The 20,108-nt window shown below is 31.1% G+C and overlaps 7 protein-coding genes across 8 annotated transcripts; 3 read left to right on the top strand and 4 right to left on the bottom strand.

The window, feature by feature from the left end:
• The first annotated feature begins 4,146 nt into the window (after nt 1-4,146).
• Nucleotides 4,147-5,331, top strand: LOC124537511 (STAGA complex 65 subunit gamma-like). The gene has a single exon (XM_047114384.1). It carries the CDS (start codon nt 4,339-4,341, stop codon nt 5,314-5,316), a length of 978 nt encoding a protein of 325 aa, XP_046970340.1. The 5' UTR covers nt 4,147-4,338; the 3' UTR covers nt 5,317-5,331.
• A 641-nt stretch (nt 5,332-5,972) lies between these two features.
• LOC124537245 (cyclin-dependent kinases regulatory subunit) lies at nt 5,973-8,261 on the bottom strand. Its single transcript, XM_047114017.1, has 3 exons — nt 7,945-8,261; nt 7,554-7,681; nt 5,973-6,944 (listed from the first exon to the last, which is right to left on the bottom strand). Exons 1-3 carry the CDS (start codon nt 8,001-8,003, stop codon nt 6,889-6,891), a joined length of 243 nt encoding a protein of 80 aa, XP_046969973.1. The 5' UTR covers nt 8,004-8,261; the 3' UTR covers nt 5,973-6,888.
• Nucleotides 8,262-8,468: 207 nt separating this feature from the next.
• On the bottom strand, nt 8,469-10,556 carry LOC124537241 (zinc finger protein 239-like). Its single transcript, XM_047114013.1, has 5 exons — nt 10,102-10,556; nt 9,698-10,026; nt 9,510-9,627; nt 9,150-9,307; nt 8,469-8,830 (listed from the first exon to the last, which is right to left on the bottom strand). The coding sequence occupies exons 1-5, from the start codon at nt 10,216-10,218 to the stop codon at nt 8,545-8,547; spliced, it is 1,008 nt and encodes a 335-aa protein (XP_046969969.1). The 5' UTR covers nt 10,219-10,556; the 3' UTR covers nt 8,469-8,544.
• Nucleotides 10,557-10,679: 123 nt separating this feature from the next.
• LOC124537242 (glutathione S-transferase 1-like) lies at nt 10,680-11,803 on the top strand. The gene is made up of 3 exons (XM_047114014.1): nt 10,680-11,139; nt 11,291-11,458; nt 11,555-11,803. The coding sequence occupies exons 1-3, from the start codon at nt 10,795-10,797 to the stop codon at nt 11,687-11,689; spliced, it is 648 nt and encodes a 215-aa protein (XP_046969970.1). The 5' UTR covers nt 10,680-10,794; the 3' UTR covers nt 11,690-11,803.
• LOC124537243 (SNAPIN protein homolog) lies at nt 11,555-13,257 on the bottom strand. 2 transcript variants are annotated; one of them, XM_047114016.1, is made up of 3 exons: nt 12,952-13,257; nt 12,709-12,874; nt 12,103-12,533 (listed from the first exon to the last, which is right to left on the bottom strand). In XM_047114016.1, exons 1-3 carry the CDS (start codon nt 13,098-13,100, stop codon nt 12,405-12,407), a joined length of 444 nt encoding a protein of 147 aa, XP_046969972.1. In that variant the 5' UTR covers nt 13,101-13,257; the 3' UTR covers nt 12,103-12,404. The 2 variants fall into 2 exon arrangements, with proteins under 2 accessions (XP_046969971.1, XP_046969972.1); XM_047114015.1 differs by lacking the exon at nt 12,952-13,257 and having other exon boundaries at nt 11,555-12,533.
• A 415-nt stretch (nt 13,258-13,672) lies between these two features.
• On the bottom strand, nt 13,673-17,852 carry LOC124537540 (leucine-rich repeat-containing protein 49). Its single transcript, XM_047114415.1, has 11 exons — nt 17,826-17,852; nt 17,580-17,752; nt 17,334-17,465; nt 16,989-17,198; nt 16,628-16,906; nt 16,393-16,546; nt 16,134-16,273; nt 14,912-16,045; nt 14,630-14,828; nt 14,308-14,532; nt 13,673-14,231 (listed from the first exon to the last, which is right to left on the bottom strand). Exons 1-11 carry the CDS (start codon nt 17,850-17,852, stop codon nt 14,028-14,030), a joined length of 2,877 nt encoding a protein of 958 aa, XP_046970371.1. The 3' UTR covers nt 13,673-14,027.
• Nucleotides 17,853-18,173: 321 nt separating this feature from the next.
• On the top strand, nt 18,174-19,912 carry LOC124537502 (lanC-like protein 3). The gene has a single exon (XM_047114372.1). The coding sequence runs from the start codon at nt 18,321-18,323 to the stop codon at nt 19,620-19,622; it is 1,302 nt and encodes a 433-aa protein (XP_046970328.1). The 5' UTR covers nt 18,174-18,320; the 3' UTR covers nt 19,623-19,912.
• The last annotated feature ends 196 nt before the right edge of the window (nt 19,913-20,108 follow it).

The raw sequence follows: 20,108 nt of genomic DNA, 5'->3' as shown, positions 1-20,108 counted from the left end.
TTCATTCGAGTGACGAAATGTTATTATTTACATTGAGTAGCAATCTATACGTTTCCTTACATTGCACTGACTTCGTATTGATTAAAAATAATGGATCCTTCTTAGTATTTTACTTAAACACTTTTTACGTTTATAAACTAATATAAAACGTACTAAGTTTCCTGTGTTATTTTTCTGTTAGTCTTATCTTTAATCAATATGTTTTTATTATTTTTAATAATATTTTATGTTATTTAAATACATGTATCAAATAAAGCAATATACATGCAAGTGATTGTAATTTGTCTTGTGTATCTATTACTAACGGCTATTTATAGAATTAATTAGATTAAATTAGTTTTTGAAAACAATTAATATTACATATACTTTTAACTGAAATAATTTACCAAAAGTTATAAGATTTTTTTTTTTTTTTGAATAATAAATAATAATCGATGACTTCATTAAATTACAGAGTACTCAAATAGTAATTGCCTCTACGTCGTAGATGTTGTAGAACCTGAGCTACACAAGACAAGACGAAACGAGGATTTTGGCTTATTTATTTTTCAATATACAATATATCTCATTGTATTTTATGTATTTGAATAAACCCCATATATAAGTTAGTTTATAAGGTAAACTTTAAAAATATTTGTATATACAGTATGGTACATTTTTATAATGATGATTTTAAAAATGATGAGGCTTTTATTATCTCTTGTACTGCACAAAATAAGTTATGATTAATAAAAAAATAGCAATACAGATAATTTTACATTACGAAGAATATAAAGAAGAAATAAGAATCAAAGTAATAATTGTTATTAGAAGCAGATGAAATGTATGTCTAGTTTAGAAGTAAATAATAGCATTTGACCATTTAGTCTACCATCAGCATCATCATCATCATCATCATCTTCCTGCTCTTATCCCAATGTACAGCATATCTTCTTCATTCATACTACCCTATCTGACGTCATCTCACAAGTAATATTCCTTCCAGCCATATCTTCTTTCAGGCAATCCATCCATCGTTTCGTTGGTCGTCCCCTTCCTCTATATCCATCCACATTCATGCAAGATCTTCTTCACAAATGTTCCACATAACATGCCCAAACCATGATAGCTGCCTTCCACGTACCTTCTCGGCTATCGGTGCCACATTCAAACTTACATAAATACAGAACAATTTCACTGGTGTTATATAACAGCCTCGTTCCAAATAGTCGTTTAGTCGACAGATGAAAATAATTAACGCATAATGATTGCGACCTTTAACAATTGCGACATCCGACACCGTTAATTGTTATTTGACGGATATCATTTATATAATAGTATTACGAGTATGTCGGAAAGTTTCCTGAAATACAGAGTTTTTTTGGTAAAAACCATATTTTATTTTAGGTTAACTCTCGACCTTTTTGCTACCTTTTATAATATCCATAATACATTAACCGACATATTTAATTTTTCGTAAATCATAAGTTAAAGTAATGGAGTTATTTTATGTATAGTAAGAAACAAAAATAATATTTTGTGTATTCTCGCAAAGACAAATAAGCTATCGCGTAGCTATATTCGAACAGCAGAATTATAACAAACGTGTGCATTATTAGTTCAGAATGACTGAAAAGCGTGTTTTTTGCGAGCGAATATTACAATTAGGAATCGTCGTGAAGGGTTTTTTTCGTATTTTGTATACGACGGGATCTCATGTCATGTCTTTGTCATGAATTGAATGAAATGTGGCATATACTTTTAGACAAGTATTATATTTTTATGATATCTAAATGTATCATATATTTAGAAAAAAAGTATTCTCCTTAACACTTTTAAATTAACTTATTTATAAATGACTAGTTTATAATTGATTACCGAAACATTTTGATTGTTATTTCTTATTATAAGAATAACACAACTTACAAAAAATTTCATTGCTTTTTTTATTTATGGTGTCGTTTGAAATGTTGATGTATAATGCAATTTTTAATAGTATTAAATAATTTCGAAATCCATAAACGAATTTAAATAGTCAACTGTATCAAAAGCTTGTTGAAAGTGTTTACGCAACAGTTTAGCTCACACATTTTCCTCACGCTTCCCGGATAGTCGATGATAATACCTATGAACATCGACACTATCATTAGCCCATCTATCCCCACCGTAAACTTTGCCAGGGCTTTGTCTCATGTGAAAAATATCCGAGATATAGGCAGGCCAAGAATCGGGACGTCACGGTAGTAAGCGATCATGTGACATCCCTTGAAGGGTCGAAGTGGGTGCCGCTTTTTTGTGGATATTTCGGTGCTCTTTCGAGCGAAATAAATAAAAGGTTTTAAGAATTACAAGGAATATATTTTTAATATAGGTTAATTACGACCGTACGTACACAAATAAACAAACAGTACGCGTATTCCCACGCGTCTAGTTATACGTCTTAATAAGATGTATTGTGAAATACAACGACGTACTTCACTATATTTGATTCTGTGTCTACAGAATTATATATATTATAAAGCATTTACGACCGTTAGTACGTACCTATGTAAATAAACAAATCTTACGCGTATTCCCACATGCCTAGTGATGCGTCTCAAAAAGATGTATCGTGAAATACTTCACAATCTTTGAATGTTAGACAAATCCTTTTGCTCAATTTATAAATGGAACATGCAAATCTTATGACTATTTTTTTTTTACCAAAATTATGTCAATATAACACATTTTTGGTATCATTAAAAAGTTTTAATTTTAAAGAAGGCACTTCCAAATTCAAATTAGGAATTTGTGTGATTTTCATTTGTTTTTGTTGTTGTTAAAATGAGTGAATCTAAAGAAGAAATTCGATACATTTTAAAATTTTACTATAAAAAAGGTAAAAATGCAGTGAGAGTAGCGCAAGTTTGGTTTAAGCGTTTTCAAGCCGCTGTATTGCGAACAATTGATGAGATTGAAGCAAGAAATCGGCCAGAATTGATCAACAGAAGGGGTGTGGTTTTTCACCATGACAACGCTAGACCTCACACATCTTTAGCCACTCAACAAAAATTACGAGAGTTTGGCTGGGAGGTATTAATGCATCCGCCGTATAGTCCTGACCTTGCACCTTCAGATTTTCATCTGTTTCGGTCTCTGCAGAATTCCTTAGGCAGTGTCAGGTTAACATCACGAGAGGACTGCCAAAACCACTTGTCGCAGTTTTTCGATCAGAAGCCCCAACATTTTTACAGCAATGGGATCATGTCACTACCAACAAGATGGCAAAAAGTTATGGAACAAAATGGCACCTACATACTTTAGTCAAATGTAAATAAACTATAAAAAAAACTTTTTGAATTTTCATATAAAATACGAAGAAACTTTTTCCCCAACCTATTATTTAGGGAGATATGCCCTTGATAACATATTTTATATAATGACTACAGTATAATTAGATACAGTAGATATTAATTATATGAAATGACGGACATGATGAATTTTATGATACCATGATTATATTCGTCAACATCGTCGGTAGTAGCGTTTTGTTATTGCAATAAAGTCTCAGTTCATTTGTTCATTGTTTCATTTAAAAAAGCGTATATGACAAATTATTTTATAGCATATGGCATTTTTAATATATTTTTTATTAATAGTAAAATAAAATTTATCGTCTAACTGCTGCTGCGTCTAATATCTCATTGTCAATGAAAATTTAGTTGAAACGTTAGGTTATGTCAGTTACAGTATGTATGTATTGTCCAGGGTTGCCAATGTGTGGGGAATTCCCCGAATTGCGGGGAATCGTAAGTCGATTGGTGATTAGTGTGGGGATTTTCACGTGTGGGGAAAATGAGGGGAATTTATACTTATGCGTTTGATACCAAAACGATCAGTAATTGATTGTTTATCCGTCTTTTAATTAGTACAAAAATTGAATTGTAGTCAATTATTAGAGTAGTCTGATGATGATGATGATATGATTTAACGAAATTTACCTCGAAAATCGGATTTTATTGTTAGGAAATGAAAACAAACATACAAAAACATGATTTATTTCCTTTATTTCTGTGTGGGGAATTTGTGGGGAATTGGGACATTTCTTTCCCCCAATTTGGGGAATTTCGCTAACATTTTTGGGGAATTAGGTGAATAGGCATCGGCAACCTTGGTATTGTCTATTGGTTATATTATGACAATTGACAGTTGACAAGGATAAACTAAATCTAAAACTGTCTAAAAAAAAATAAACATAATAAAGTTATTACGATTCATATTCATAAGAAAATGACTTCCATTTGTATTATCATGAGATAATAATATACTAAGGATTTAATTATCTTACCAAGTTACCATTAATACTTCAGAACCGTTATCATGTCGAATAGACAACTTTGGGGTGAATTTGAAGACGCTGAAAATGATGAGACAGTACTACAAACTGTGAATTTTAATCCTATAATTGAGCTAGGAATGCAAAACATACCAGAAATACCAATCACAGTAAAGTCATCGCCGATAGAATTACCAAAACCAAATTTGATTACGCACACTATACAGCTTCACGCGTATGCAAGACAATTAACGGCAATAATAAACCGCACGGAGAATGCTGTGTATGAAGGGGCCCGACTAGACACCTTGAGCTTACCAAGTACTCCGCCAGAACCGAATTTGAAAGTAGAACATGAAGCAACACCACCAATTAACTTTTTACCAAAGGAATATTGTGACTTTTCTCTTGGTAAAGGGCCTGTTATTTTACCATTTACACCAGAAAGCCACAGAAGAGCACTACGACAATGTGCTGCTATTGCTATAGGCCATGTCGGCTTTGCCTCTTCAACTAACACAGCCTTAAATGCAGTAGCAGATGCTTTAGATGTTTACATGACAAACATGTGCAAATTGATGAGAACTGTTGTCGATAGGGAGGCGAGTGGAATTAATTCTGGTTATCCAGATGTAATATCTAAAGTTTTTGCTGAATTAAATGTTGGAAACCTGTATAACTTTTATGAAAACCGGGTTGTAAGATATCATGAAAAAATTAAAAGTCAATGCGAAGAATTAAAAAATCACTGTGAAGCATTAGCTATAGGTGACATTGCACCCCAGCTTAAACTTGAGGAGGTGCCAGAACTACATTTCCCAGCAGCTTTAGATGGTGCTTTCACACCATCCCTTGAACCTGGATTTCAAATGTTGCACAGTCTTGAACAAGAACAGTTGCAAGGACTAGATTTATTAGATGTTGTCACGGATGATATCAAAGTGGAGCCAATGGAATTTTCTCAACCAGAAACTACTAAATTACCTTCTTTATCACCTAATGCAAAAAAGAAAAGAAAATAAAAGGTTTATTATTGATATTGTTTTTTTTATTTAAACTTTAACTTTAAACATACAGTTTAATTAAATTAAAATTTATAAAAATTTTTGAGCATACGAAAACATTTTTATCCCATTGTCTTAAACAGTAGCTCAGACACAACAACAACCTCTACCCTATATCTGATTATTTATATGTACCTCGCAAACTACAATTTAAAAGAGCAATTTACAAAGAAATGACAGCAGCTCACAAATAAATTACTCGAATATTATAACACAGCATATGGATACTATTTTTTTGGTTAAATTAGTATAAATGCAACCTTGTATACATTCTTGTTTACAAGGATTCCTAATTGAGAATCTATACTATTATAAAAGCGACAGTAACTTTGTTAATCTGTATTTCGTTCATATCTAAACCAATGAACTAAATTTGATGAAATTTGTTATGAACCAAACTTGAACTCCAAGGACATACGCTACTTTTCTTGCCTAACACATGACAACCACTAACCAGTACCTACATAATAATCTTGAGCACATTTTAAACTTATTATTTGTTGGTACCCCCATACCATGACATGCAATGATTTTGTTGTTGTTACAAATAACAGTTAATGGGAGTTAAAATAAAAAGACTAGGGACTTTTTACACAAAAATAAAACAAACCATATAACATAGCACCAAATAATTTATTTGTACCAAACATTATTTCATTAATTTACAAACACCCGATTATGATACAGTGTGCCTTTTATTGATTTCAATTTCATTATATACATTTAAAAATAACCTATATCGATTTAGACAATGGCTGGTCAAACAAAAGAAATCAATCTATATTAAAAAGCTACCAAAAATATTTGCATTATTATAATTGGTGGTCAATTCTTAAAATACTATACAAAGAAAATTATAATAAAATTGTCATGTATTTATTCCTATTTTAAACATAGAAAAAGAAACTATTATTGTTTACTATAGAAGAAGTTCTTGTCTTGAAAATAATGTAGTGATGACTTAAAATTAATGACTTATTTAGGTTGCAACTTAAGAATATGGAATAAAGGTCATTATACCCATAACAAACTTATATACTTTGACACTGCAATTAGAGATATTATTATTTAAAAAAACTTAAATAGGAACATTGAATTTAATGTCACAGCACAAAAGATCTAAAGATTTTTTTTTGACAATTTTGTAAACACTAATCCTGCATTTAATAAAGGATGGTATACAAACCTGATCAATACTGTGTAATCAATACATACAAGTGCCTTCACAATGATTAATATGACAATGATTTAATGCTACATGGTCATAATTAGATCCACTGTGAAATAAATAGAAATACACATTTCTTTCTGTCAAAAAATATCATATATAATATTATTTCCTGATAAGGCACATTTAGTTATCATAGAGAGATTCATTTTATAATTACCTACATATTATTCCAGATAATTTCATGTCAAATGAAAAGTGAGTGTTATGGAGGCTTGTTGTGAGGCAAATTATAATTAATTATGTCTAATCTCATGACAAAACTGTACAATACATTTATCACAACCTTTTTTCTTATGGTCTTACTTCTTCTCCGGTGGAGTTGTCTTCTTTCGCCTGAATAGCAGGATATGAGGTTCTGTGTATAGAACAATGATATTAGAAAAGATATTCATTCAAACAAGTAACTAGCTATGCTTTTATTAAACAGAAATTTATTTTCTGAGAGTTCTTAAGCTAAAATATTAGGTATTATTTAGTTGCCATTGTAATTTTATAACGTAATGTCCATCAGTCCAACATCATCTTGAGCTTGATAATAGCATAAAAATACATTTGTTTGAATTCTTGCAAATTCATAGCTCAACGTGAAAATATGTATCAATGTTTTTATCTAAATACTCAAGTCTGAGTCAATACTAAATAATTTATAGTTTAAAAATTACATTATTGAAACTAAACAATAGCCAATATATTTTTTTTTTAATAGATATTTAGCTAAAATTGTAAATATACTTAACTTACTATTTTAAGTTCTTTGTTATGAAATGTGTTAACATGTTATAAGATTTACGTCTAATGAGAATTGCATATAAACTTATTGAGCGTCATACATGGTTTAATATAATTACCAACATATTAAACCAATAAATTCAATTGTTTTATGACTGATTATTTTAAATAACCTTTAACAAGGTCCAGTCCAATTGTAGGCAATTAGAATAATGTTAACTCAAAAATTACGTACCTGGTTGATGTGTCATATAGTGCACCCATCCTTGACTCTGTTGAACACCGATACCACGCCACTCCTGTTCCGACATCAGATGATTCTTAGGCACTAATTTCACCATCTCTTTTGGTAACACCACATGCCTGTAATATTATGTTATAAGGACGATTATTAGATAAAATTGATTTTATTTACGCACATACAAGCTGTTTACATGAGAAACATACTGGAATAGAAACTTTTTCTGGTAAATTCTGCGCTTACATTATAAAGGTTAAAAGCAAGTTATTGTGTAGTTATGATTTTCAAGGCCAAGCAACGAATTGTGGTTTTAATTATTTTTTCACTATTTTTAGCAAACAAAAATAGACATATATATTTCTAATATGACAAAAAATAACTTTACCTATACTCATGTTCCTCGTCATAATATTTTTCAGAATAGTATATTATATCCCTAGACATTTTCTTCTTACGAAAAAAAATTCGTCGTTATTTATTTAAGTACCACTTTAAGCACTATACTACCTCTCACAATATTATACCATTAAATCACAATTCAAAAAAACTTATCGCTTAACAGCCACAAAGAAAATTCGTTCGAACTCGAAGCGACTCGACAAACAGAAACGTTAACGAATTTCAAAATTCGAAAACAAAGCAATGTTGCCACTTGATAAAAACTAACTTCAAATTTCAAAAAGGATCTGTTACACATCAGGGTCTATTCCAAATTGGGCCGTACACAAGAAAACCTTATAAAAAAATTTACACATTTTTACTTGAATACTATTTTAAAATAGTGTCATTCTAATATGCTTTAAGTGAAAAAATAATATTAAAAAAGTAACTTAATATTTATATAAAATTTTATATAAATAACTTAGTAATATTAAGTTATTTATACAAAATAATTATTGTTAATAAGTCGCATATTTCAATTTGCTTGAAACGCTTACTTGCGTTAAATGACCGCGGGTTAATAAAAAAGTATTTTTGTTTATATTCAATTTATTTTTAATTCACTCTTATGTTTCTTTTCATGTTTATCTAGTTCAGTTTTGCGCATAAATTTTGAAAGACATTGAGTACACTTGTAAGATTTCTCTTCATTATGTGAATATTTGATGTGACGTTTTAAATTTGAAGCCCTTGAAAATCTCATACCACAATTGCAGCAAACATGAAGCTTTTCTCCACTATGTGTCATTAAATGCTGTTTCAAATCACTTCGTGTAATAAAGGCACGACTACACATGTCACATTCAAATTTCTTTTCACCAGTATGCCGCCTGTATAAAAAAAAGATACAATTATATCAATCACAGTTTCAGATGACAGTAATTTTAATGCTTCTATATTATTGTGTAATTTCACATTTAGTAAAAATGTTGCAAAAAAACTCTTATATTAGTAACCTCATTGGTATTGTCCTTAATGTTAGTCTTAATCTGATCCCTGAAGAGTAGATTTAAAATTTAAGGAAAACCTATAGTATTTATACTATATTATTTCAAGAATATCCTTGCATCAATGTATTTATTTACATTGATTCATTAAGCTGAAGTAGCAAATTCAGTTTTTGATTTAATATAATAATTTTATGCTTACCTGACATGATATTGTAAATGTCCCACTGTGCGAAAGCTACGTGGACACAAAACACATTTATAAGGTGTTTGTCCAGTGTGCTTTCTTTTATGTGTTGTTAATCCTGATGATTGGGCAAATGACTTTCCACACACAGCACAACTGAATGGTTTTTCACCCTGGAAATAAACTATCTTTAAATTTTTTGTCACATCACAAATTAAATTAATCTTTTTGATAAAATAATATAATACTTTAAATAACTAATATATAGATACTCTCAAAACTTAGTAGTACACATAAAAAAAAATTCTCTTCATATAAAAATAAGGTAAACTAGTCCCTTATTCTAATATTGTAAAATTTATGTAAAATATTTACCGTATGTATTCTTAAATGAACATTCAGATTTTGCACTAATGAAAATTTCTTGTTGCAATATACACATGCATATGGTTTTATATCTGTGTGTGTTGCCAAGTGAGTTTTGAGCCTAAAACTAAAAAAAAATAATAATTTAGAAATTGAATTTATACACCTGAGAAATTATAACAATTTCTACTGAATACCTAGATGACATAATTTTTCCACATGTAAAACATTGCTTTTTTTGAGAAACTTTGGAAATACTCAAATTATTGGAATCATTTGTCTCGGTTTCGCTTGTAACTGCTTTCTTTGATTCTTTGCAATTTTCGTTAACTAGATACAATGTACTACACTCTTTACTTGTTGGTTCATATTCAGCATTTGTTTGTTTATCACTTGTCCTGTTAGTTAAGGCACTTCTCAATTCCTTATCAGACTTCTCACAGAGCCTTTTAAAATCTATACATTTTTGTAAAGTTCTATTGCAACGTTTACAAATAGAATTAGGCAGTCCATCGTTGGGATGTATCTATAATTACATTTCATAAAATAATATTTCGGAAAGAAAAATAAATTTATATTTTATATCATATTTTTAACTTACTTTTATATCCGTTATACACATTATATTAGTAGATATCATTCCTGAGTTAGTGTTATTATAAATATTTATCAATAAATTTGTATTTGTTAGGCATAATCTACATTTATTATCAGTCATTTTTTTTTATTTCTATTTTGTTCACAAATTGTAAACAAAAACAACAAACATGAACTAACTTTGACAATGACGTTAGAACTTGTGAATTGTGAAATAGTGAATCTTAGCAAAACTACCAATATGAGAATTTGTAAAAATGTATTTTTTAAATGGTCGCGCTACACGAAGCATACATTTTTTATCATTTGAGATTTAAATAAGTTATTATGTTGTATTTAAACAAAGTAGCTGTATAAGTACACTATAATTATCGTCTACAGGTTTCGTATTTCATTCTAACAATAATTGCATCAATTAATTAAATAAACAAAATTTTTGCCATAATATTAAGAAATGACAAATATTATTCTAAATAATAAAATATTAATTAAAAAAAAAGTAACTAATGTAAAGTACTTTTTACAAATTCGAGTATTTCTTGTAAAATATTTTCCTTATCAGGCCCCCCCACCCACTAGATAGGTAGTAGGTAGTTGCTTAAAACAAGATACGTAAAATAAGGTCAACAACCGAAGTGTCTGACTTCTAGAGCCAGTTCATTTTAATTATTGTTGGATACTTTTGAAAACTTTTAAAATGTCTCCACCAACATTGTATCATTTCCCTTTAAGTGCACCATCTAGAGGTGCGGTTCTTGCTGCAAAAAATATAGGTGTACCAGTGGAAGTTAAAATTATAGACCTAATGAAAAAAGAACAGTTTAATGAAAGTTTCATTAAAATAAATCCACAACACTGTGTACCTACACTTGATGACAATGGTTTTGTAATATGGGAGAGTCGTGCAATTGCGTGTTACTTAGCAGACAAATACGGGACCAATGACGATATATATCCAAAAGACCTGCAACGACGTGCAATCGTCAATCAAAGATTGTACTTTGATAGTTCTTTTGTGTACCCAAGGATTCGAGCAATATGTGTACGTTATAACCAGAAATTTATATTTAAGTAATCTTATAGACCAAACGATTTTTATAATCTAGTCTTGTTTTCATTTTGAAAAACTTCACCATCTAAGAATTACCCATCACTAACCAAATCATATAAAACAATATTTTGGTCTCTTTCAGTATCCGATTATTTATGAGGGTGTAACCGAAATAAAGGAAAAATTAAAAAATGATTTAAATGCTACTCTTGGTTTTCTCAATCAATTTTTGGAGGATAATAAGTGGGTTGCAGGTGAACACTTGACCATAGCTGATACTGCAATTCTTGCATCTTTAGCTTCTATTCTTGTAAGTTATTAATGTATGAATGAATATTTATAATATTGCAAGTAAAATAAGTATTAGTTGTAATAAAATCATGTAAAATACTTATTTAAATTTTAGGAAGTGGGCTGGGACTTTTCTCCTTTTCCAAATATTCAAAGATGGCTGAAAAGTTGCGAAAGCATACCTGGATATGAAGATAATTTAGAAGGTGCTAAGCTCTTTGCATCGATTGTGAAGAAAAACTTAAAATAGTGTTTATAAATATATTTTTCATATCTATATATATATGCACTTAATCCTATAACATTATATAATATTAAATGTAAATGATAATATATTTTTCTATTTATAAAATTTTAAGACTAATTGCTGCTCATTTCTCACTTGTCTCGTTATTATAGTCTCTGACTTGTAACCTTTTTTGGACATTATTTGAACAACTTCAAGTGGAATGTTATCTTTAATAAGCAAGAGGTAGAATGTGCCATTAGGAGACAGAATCTTTGGTATAGCATCCAATAACTTGTCTGTTACCTCTCTACCCTTGACACCACCGGCCCAACTTGCCTCAATACCACACCCTCCACATTCTGTTGTGTCTGTTACAACATATGGAGGATTAAATATTACAACATCAAATTTATTATTAACAAAACAAGAAACTAAATCCATATTGACAACATCTAGCAGTACTTTGTTTTGAATTGCAGTGCTTAGAGACATTTCACATGCCCTAAAATTAATGTCTGTGCTAAAACAAAAAGTTCTAGGGAAAACCATTCCAAAAGCTGTAATGACAACACCACTCCCCGAACCTACTTCTAAGCAAAATATTGGTTCTCTAGCCTTAAGATAAGGCAGGTCTTTTTCCAATGCATCAATAAGTAGAAAACTATCTTCAGCGGGTTCATAGACATAGTCAAAATCATTTTTATTTATGTGGCTTTGATAAGGAGTATCCATTATATTAGTTGATACACCCACGGTCGGAAATAAAATTGCTTGTACTTTGTTGCGGTTCTTGCGAGGTTTCAGTCAATGTTGGTCGAACACTCTTTTCTTTATTGATCATTCGTCTTATTTCATTAAGTCTGTCCTGAAATTAAAATATTAATTAATTAGTTTATTATAAGAGTGGACAAGGACACTGTAAGCTGCTTTAGATTTAATTATATTGTGTCTGAATGTAAGTCACAAAGTACTGAAATTTTAAAATACTCTACTTAAAGAACAACTTTACGTATATTTCACGATGGTACACACAGGCTTACCTGGGATGCCTGTAGGACATTAAGCACGACTGTGACTTTATGTTTACAAGCTATCAGTTTCTTGACATAGGGGTCTAAATCTGGATGATTATTAAGTGCCTCTCTTACTTTTAGCAACTCTTCGTTTAAAGATTCAATCTGTTGCTTTAGCTCTAACTGTGAAATCCTAAATAAAAAAAAAAGATAATAAATACTCTACAATGGAATCGAACGGTTTATCAGGAAATTAATTTAAATAATTACCTCGTTATTCTCACTCGATCATCTAATTGGTCCACTGTTGGCTTAAGCAAGCCTAACAGCCCCTCGGCGAGAGTATCTCTAGTCGGATTGTCACACAAGTTGCCAGTGTTCTCATCCGCTGATGTTGTTGTGCTTTCCGTGTCATCCATATCGTGACGTTTAAATTTAATTACATTATTATTAAAAGCGGTGATGAGATTTTGTTTTGGTTCTTGTTGATATAGATAGGTAATTCTTCGTTTGGAGAAATTACAAGATCAAGTTGAAAGTTAAATTTTTGACAATTGACATTTCAGTGTGTTTAACTACAATAAGTTAGCTGTGGCGCATTCAAGATATTTTCATCGACACACTGGTAGACAATTTCAGACTATCAATAATAAGTAATTACGTAGCTAAATATAAATATGTTTCTTTAAACATATAGCATAACGACTAGTGACAGATTAAAGTGATTTTTTACCAAGCAAGCGGTACATACTAAATAAAGTTATGTATAATACACATTTATTTTATTTAATTAAAACATAGGGCGGATGAAGTACCTACACGTTTGAAAAAAAGTATTTTAGGGTCCTTTCATATTAATAGCGTGAAATATGAACACGGTTAGACAACATAAAAAAACAATCATGTTAAAGATTTTTTTTAACTTTATTTACTATTTATTAGTCTACTCATACACTAAATAAATACTATTCTCAAATGAATTTACAAAATATTTTAATCGGCTATTGGTTCTTGAATTACAGTCTAGTAAATATATTGAGCAACTATTTGAAATTATTCATCAGTTCTGAACAATATGAGTTAACCTAAATATTAAAATAGACGAACAGATTTGATAACATATAAACATGTTGGTAGGTAGTGGGTACCTGTTCTATCATATTTAAATTTAACTTCGATATAAATCGAGTAACATTGATAACATTTAGTGCATATGTTATTTGTATTCGTTTTCTAACTATAAAAGCAAATATTTTTCTATCACTATTTGTGATCAATAGCAACATGATTTTTATGTATAACATCTCACAATATTTTTGTACGCTTCTTTAGAGAAGAAAAGAATGTCACAAAGAATCCATGAGAAATCGCATCTGTTCCTTAACATGAGTTTCCATATTTGCGAAATCCCTTAAAACCTCTTCAATCATTTCTATGAATATTGTTGGCCACTGAAGTTCGAGTGTGCGAAGACGAATTGCAGCGCCACATGCCAAATCAATCGCGTTTGATAGTTGACCCCGGCCACGAACTCTCCAACTCATATCTTCCTGCACATTAAGTAATACGGTTATAATCAGAATTTATAAACATTAACATTGCTTTAAATAAAATGAACGTTTTTACCTGAGAAATATGACCTTTCTTATACTGTAAAGCTTCTTTAGCTATAACATCTCGTAAAGCTGGGTCAGCTCCTCTAAGCCAAGTTTTAGCACTAACTGTGCAATTCCCACTTTTTCCTAACCTTGCTAATAAAGGTTGTAATGGAGCGTCAGGGAGTGCCCGCAGTACTATGTCACTTAAACCATTAAATGTCTGGTTAGCTGACTTTAATTCTTCATCAGTAACCTTATTAGGAAAAAAAATGTATAACGGAATTATACATATTTATTGTAAAAATATAACTTTAGTGCTATAATGTCAACAAAAAATGAGTATTCGTTACCGGTTCATTGTTAATTTCTTTGAGACCCCAATGAGCAAGTCTATAGATTGCATATTCACGCCAAGTTTTGACACCGATAGGATTACCTTCTGGCATTATAGTCAAGCCTGTCAAGCCTCTTAATTCGGCTAATGCGTGTAATTGACCTAAATGTTGAATTCCTGTCGCACGAATTGATATATGAGTTACATTTGGAAATCTGAAATTTTAAAAATGTGTTTTTATATTTACATTTACATACACAAATCATTTTGTAGCTATTTGAACATTTTAAATATTTACTTTGCTTTTAATTCTTGTAAAGACTGAGCGACTGCATTAAAGTGTACGTAGTGGAATGCTGCACGTGTTACAGTTTTTGCTCGATCCCACTCCCAGTCACGAGACAGTCGACGTACTGCACCAGCGCCCCATGCACTCACAAGGCCATCGCTTACTTCGACCAAATAGTCAACACCCTGTTCCCTATCTTTAGATATAGGAATCTGCTTAGGTACGGGTTCCGAAGACTTTAAACTTGCCAAATTTTTGCTAGGCTTAACTCTAGCAGTTGAAGCTCGATGAGCGGATGAGGCCCTTTCGTTTCTCCTTGTAACAGTAGCACTACGAATGTTTCGATTGTTCAATCTGCTATTTAAGGAACCTTGTCTCCGTAAAACCTTGCTATTATTATCACTTCCTGATGTTGAAGATGTCGCAACAGATCCAAAATTTGTATTACCTGAAATGTTGCTACCACTCTCTATATTGTCAGAATTTTTAGTAATCGTTTTAGTTCTTCGGCTTTCAGGATCGCAAACGGATTTTGATCGCATTGTACTAAAATTTTCTCGTTTCCTTAAAACAGTTGGATTTCTTCGGAAATGTGTTTTACTGGTTTCTTCTTCACTCTCACTTGTCGATGAAGGTAGTGAGCTAAATGAGGAATCACCTATTGGTTCAACACTTGAAATACTCTCCCAACGTTTTAGTACAGGTTCTGAGCTATCCGATAATTTAACATTTTCAAGTGAAGATATTATTGGTAGTAAAATTGGTGGTAATCTTAAATCACTACTAGTAGACGTTGAATGCGAAGCGTCTGTTTCTTGTGAAGCGCTTCGTTCCGAAAAATTTACCCTTTTATCTGACGGTTTACGAGCAGTCGAGCTTCTTTGTAACTTACGCGAAGTCTTAGAATTTGTTTTATCAGGCTTTGCTTTAATTTTTGCGTCACTATTATTAGGTTTGCAGTCTGCATCTTCTACATCTACGTGCCTAGTAGATGCTATTAAATCAGGAATAACGGTAGTTTCTACCGTCTGTGTACCATCATTTTGAGTTACTTTTGTCGAGGAATTCTGTAATTCAAATTCTTTACCAATATCAATCTGTTTATCTGGGCTAGCAGTATTACTAAAACACTTATTTTCTGATCTGAAACGATAAAAAAGTGGGAATATATAATTATATAAAGTGATCAAATGACAAAAGTGTGACTATTGATATACAAAAATAACTAAACCTGAGTAATTCCCAATTAGTACGTGCATTATGGATTATTTGATCACGACGGGCAGCTTGTTGTGCCGAACCACTAAGAGCACAATACGCTGCATGTGCTGCTTCTTTGTTACTCCGCCAAGCCATTGCAGCTCTACGAACCTATTAATATTAATAACAGAATATGCCGTTATGTCCAGTAAAATGTTTTATTTAATAATGAATAAACATGATTCATTTATCAAAAAAAGTCATGTAAGCCCTTTGAATTAATTTCTCACCTGTTCACTAACGTGCATGTTGGTTAGTGTAAGTAGATTCGGAAGATAAGAAACTAAAAATGGAGTACAATCACCACCTAGTGCTACTGGATTATTATCCAAAGAAACTTCTGATAATGTTATAGCTTCTGCTAGTGACGCGACGTCTTCTATACTAAATAAATAAATTAAAAAAATATATTAGCTACTTTTCTGTTTAATAAAATATGGTGTGTAAAGCATTACATTTTCTTACCTTTGTAAATCATTATTTCCAAGAAATAGTTTTTGTAATTTAATAGTGTTTTGAAAACCTTGTAATTTCCTTAAGCGATTTCGCTTTAAATTCAATTCCCTCAATGATACAAGGCCCTGAAGATCTGTTTGTCCAATGCATTTTATTTGGTTACCAGCTAGGTTAAGAACTTTAAGTTCACTTTGATTAGACAAGCTTCCGACTTTTGTTATCCTGTTACCATGCAAGTCTAATACCTCTAGTTTTAACAGATTTGATAACCCCTCAATCCTCTTGATTCTGAAATTGTTATTATTTATGTTACTCACAATAATTGAGAATACAATCAATCAATCTGTAATTTTTAAAAGAAATAATTTACCTGTTTTTACCCATCAACAGTACCCTCAAGCTGAATAGTCTCTCGAGCGACGATATTTTGTCTATTTGATTGTCATATACATCGAGAAATACAAGTTTACTCAAATCAAGAGGAGAGAGACCAGATAAAGTATTTATTAAATTATGTTGCAATGACAAAAGACGTAATCCAGGTTCTCCTACTATATGCGGTATTGACGAAAGTCCCCGTCTGAAAGTTATTCTTTTACATAATACAAGAAATCATATGCATTTAAATGCTTCTATAATTAGTTATGTAATGCTTATAAAATAAAATTGTAATGATTTATCATTTGTAATAAACACGAACAGCATCAATAAATACCTATCAAGACTAATTCTGTCGGGTAAGCGATCCTTCTCCTGTGGTGTTCGAGACAATTGTACTTTGCCTTCTCCAATAGCTTGTAAACTAATAGTCTCATCTTTGATATCTTCCTTGCACGCATAATTATTCCTATTAAATTTAAAATTAATAGAAATTTGTATTATCATATTTAATAAGAAAATTTGCAGAGATAATCCCTAATTAAACATTATATCTTTACAACATTTTTCGTGGTTATATTACCCAGATAATATTGTGTTAGAACGTTGTAGAGTGGTAGTGCGATGATCCGCCAATGCAGGTCGTATTTGAAGAAATTGCCGTCCATCTCCACCTGCTCCTGAATCAACTCGTGATCCACTAACATCAAAAGACTGTGCCGATCTTCCTCTTGTATGAAAAGCTATTTTTCTTACCTAAAATATATATATTTATATATTAATGTTGAAAAGAAAGTTTTGTAACACATTGATTAATATTTCATATTACATTTCCACGATTGTATGTAATAGGCATTAGCTTAAAATTAATTTAAAACAGTATAAAATTTGTTCAATTGGTCCCGTTTCATATTATTCTTTAAATTCGTTTAAAAGGCAGTTTTGGTCTATTTTATCAAAATCTGTAATGGTTGCTAAGTAACTATTAATTTTCTGTATTATAGTTATATTTATGAAAATAGCTCACATGGAACTTATAAGATATGAATAAGAATATATTTATTATAACCACAGGTTTGCTAAGGTAAGTTGATCATTTAAGGCAAATTTACTAATTACTTTAAGTCTTTATTTTTATGGATATTTTTATACGTTTTTGCAATATTCATTTTATTATGTTGGCTACACTGAGTAATGGTTAACTTAACTGTCATGTAGCGAAATGCGAAAACAAATATTATGAAGAAAGAAAACAAAAAGTAGCGACGACATTTGAATCTTCTAAGCTTAATATAAATTATTACTCATATAATTACACTATTGAATGAGTAAAATTTTGAAAACGGTAACTTCATTTTTATCCTTACGTAATTTTCTCTCCGTATTAACTCCATTTGGATTAAATATGGTGCGTTATTTTCCAAACCCTTACGATGATTACAAGCCTGGAGATGTACCGCTTCACAAAGACGAAATAATTAGTCAAATTAATGACCTTCTTACCAATATTACGAAAAGGTTACAACCAACCCATAAAAACGTCGAGGGTGGATTATATGTCGGAGTAACCGGTGTATCGTTTATGTTTTATTATTTGTCAAAGAATCCTTTACTATCTGAAAAAAGAAGCAGCTATTTAGAGAAAGCACTAGAATATCTCGCCCCTGCATTGGAAACATCAGCGGGTGACAAAACCTCATTTCTCCTTGGCGACGCTGGGACTTACGCTCTTGCGACAGCTTTAAAGAAAGAAATAGGAGATAAAAAATTTGTCGATTATGTAAAAGCATATAAGTCCCTTTATAATTACTATTTAAACCCTAAATTTCTTAAATGCGGGGGTGATGAATTTTTCGTCGGTCGAGCTGGATACCTAGCTGGAGCTCTGTGGATAAGTCGAGAGATACAAACACAGATTTTCTCAAATGAGGAGTTGTATAAAATCTGTGATATGATAGTTATGTCTGGACGAGAATATTCAAAGAAACACAGAAGTCCATGCCCATTGATGTACCACTATTATAATACTGAGTATTTAGGTGCCGCACATGGTATAAGTTTTATTTTACAGATTCTTCTATCTGTGCCTGGTTACTTGGACTTCAATACATCAGCTGCTCAGGATGTAAAGGAAACAGTTCACTTCATGTGTTCTTTACAAACCGATGGTGGGAACTGGCCTTGCTGTATGGAAGAAATTGGTTTATCTGATCATAAGCTCATTCACTGGTGCCATGGAGCACCTGGTACTATTTATTTAATGGCAAAGTCTTATTTAGTATTCAAAGATCAAAAGTTCCTTAATGCTTGTGTCAAGGCTGGAGATGCTGTTTGGCAGAAGGGCTTGCTTCGTAAAGGACCTGGAATATGTCACGGTGTGGCTGGCAATGGCTATGTATTTCTTCTTTTATACAGATTGACTGGAGAAGAAAAATATCTTCACAGAGCTGTTCGGTTTGTTGATTTTATGAATACTGAAGAGTTTATGAGGGATGCAAGGCTCCCAGATAATCCTGAGAGTTTGTATGAAGGTACTGCCGGGACTGCATGCTATTTAGCTGATGTCTTAGTACCTGAAATGGCTGAATTTCCCTTCCAAGATGTTTTCTCAACATATGTTTATTAAATAATTATGTCAAATAAACAACATTATGTGGTGTTGTTATATTATGGAATATATATTGTTTGAAAAACAAAAACATTTTTAGTGCTTATATTTTATGTATTATGTTTTTACATAAAATATTTTCAACATCAACAAAATATGCACCATAACTATAGTTTTTTGGAATGTATTTCCGGCAACAAGGCAAGGCCTTAACATTTAAAATTTAAATATACATAGTGAATTTAGTTATTTATATACAAAACAAGTTTAATTAATATCTTTGTTTTGTTATGTAGACATAAAGATTCTTATAATTGTGTTTTTAATTTGAGCACTCCTATTAAATTAAATACAATTCAAGATAAATAAATATGGTTAAACTCAATGATATTCTAATAAACAACAGCTATATTATATCCATACTAAACAACAGAAAAAAGTGTGTGGCGCCGGGGACCGTTTATTTTAGTTTATTTTTACATTTCGGTAAAAGTAAAAAGGATA

The sequence above is a fragment of the Vanessa cardui genome, chromosome 18 (assembly GCF_905220365.1).
Source record: "Vanessa cardui chromosome 18, ilVanCard2.1, whole genome shotgun sequence".
In the NCBI taxonomy this organism is placed as follows: Eukaryota; Metazoa; Arthropoda; class Insecta; order Lepidoptera; family Nymphalidae; genus Vanessa; species Vanessa cardui.
Note: the sequence above shows the minus strand (reverse complement) of the source record. Positions and strands in the feature narration are given on the sequence as shown.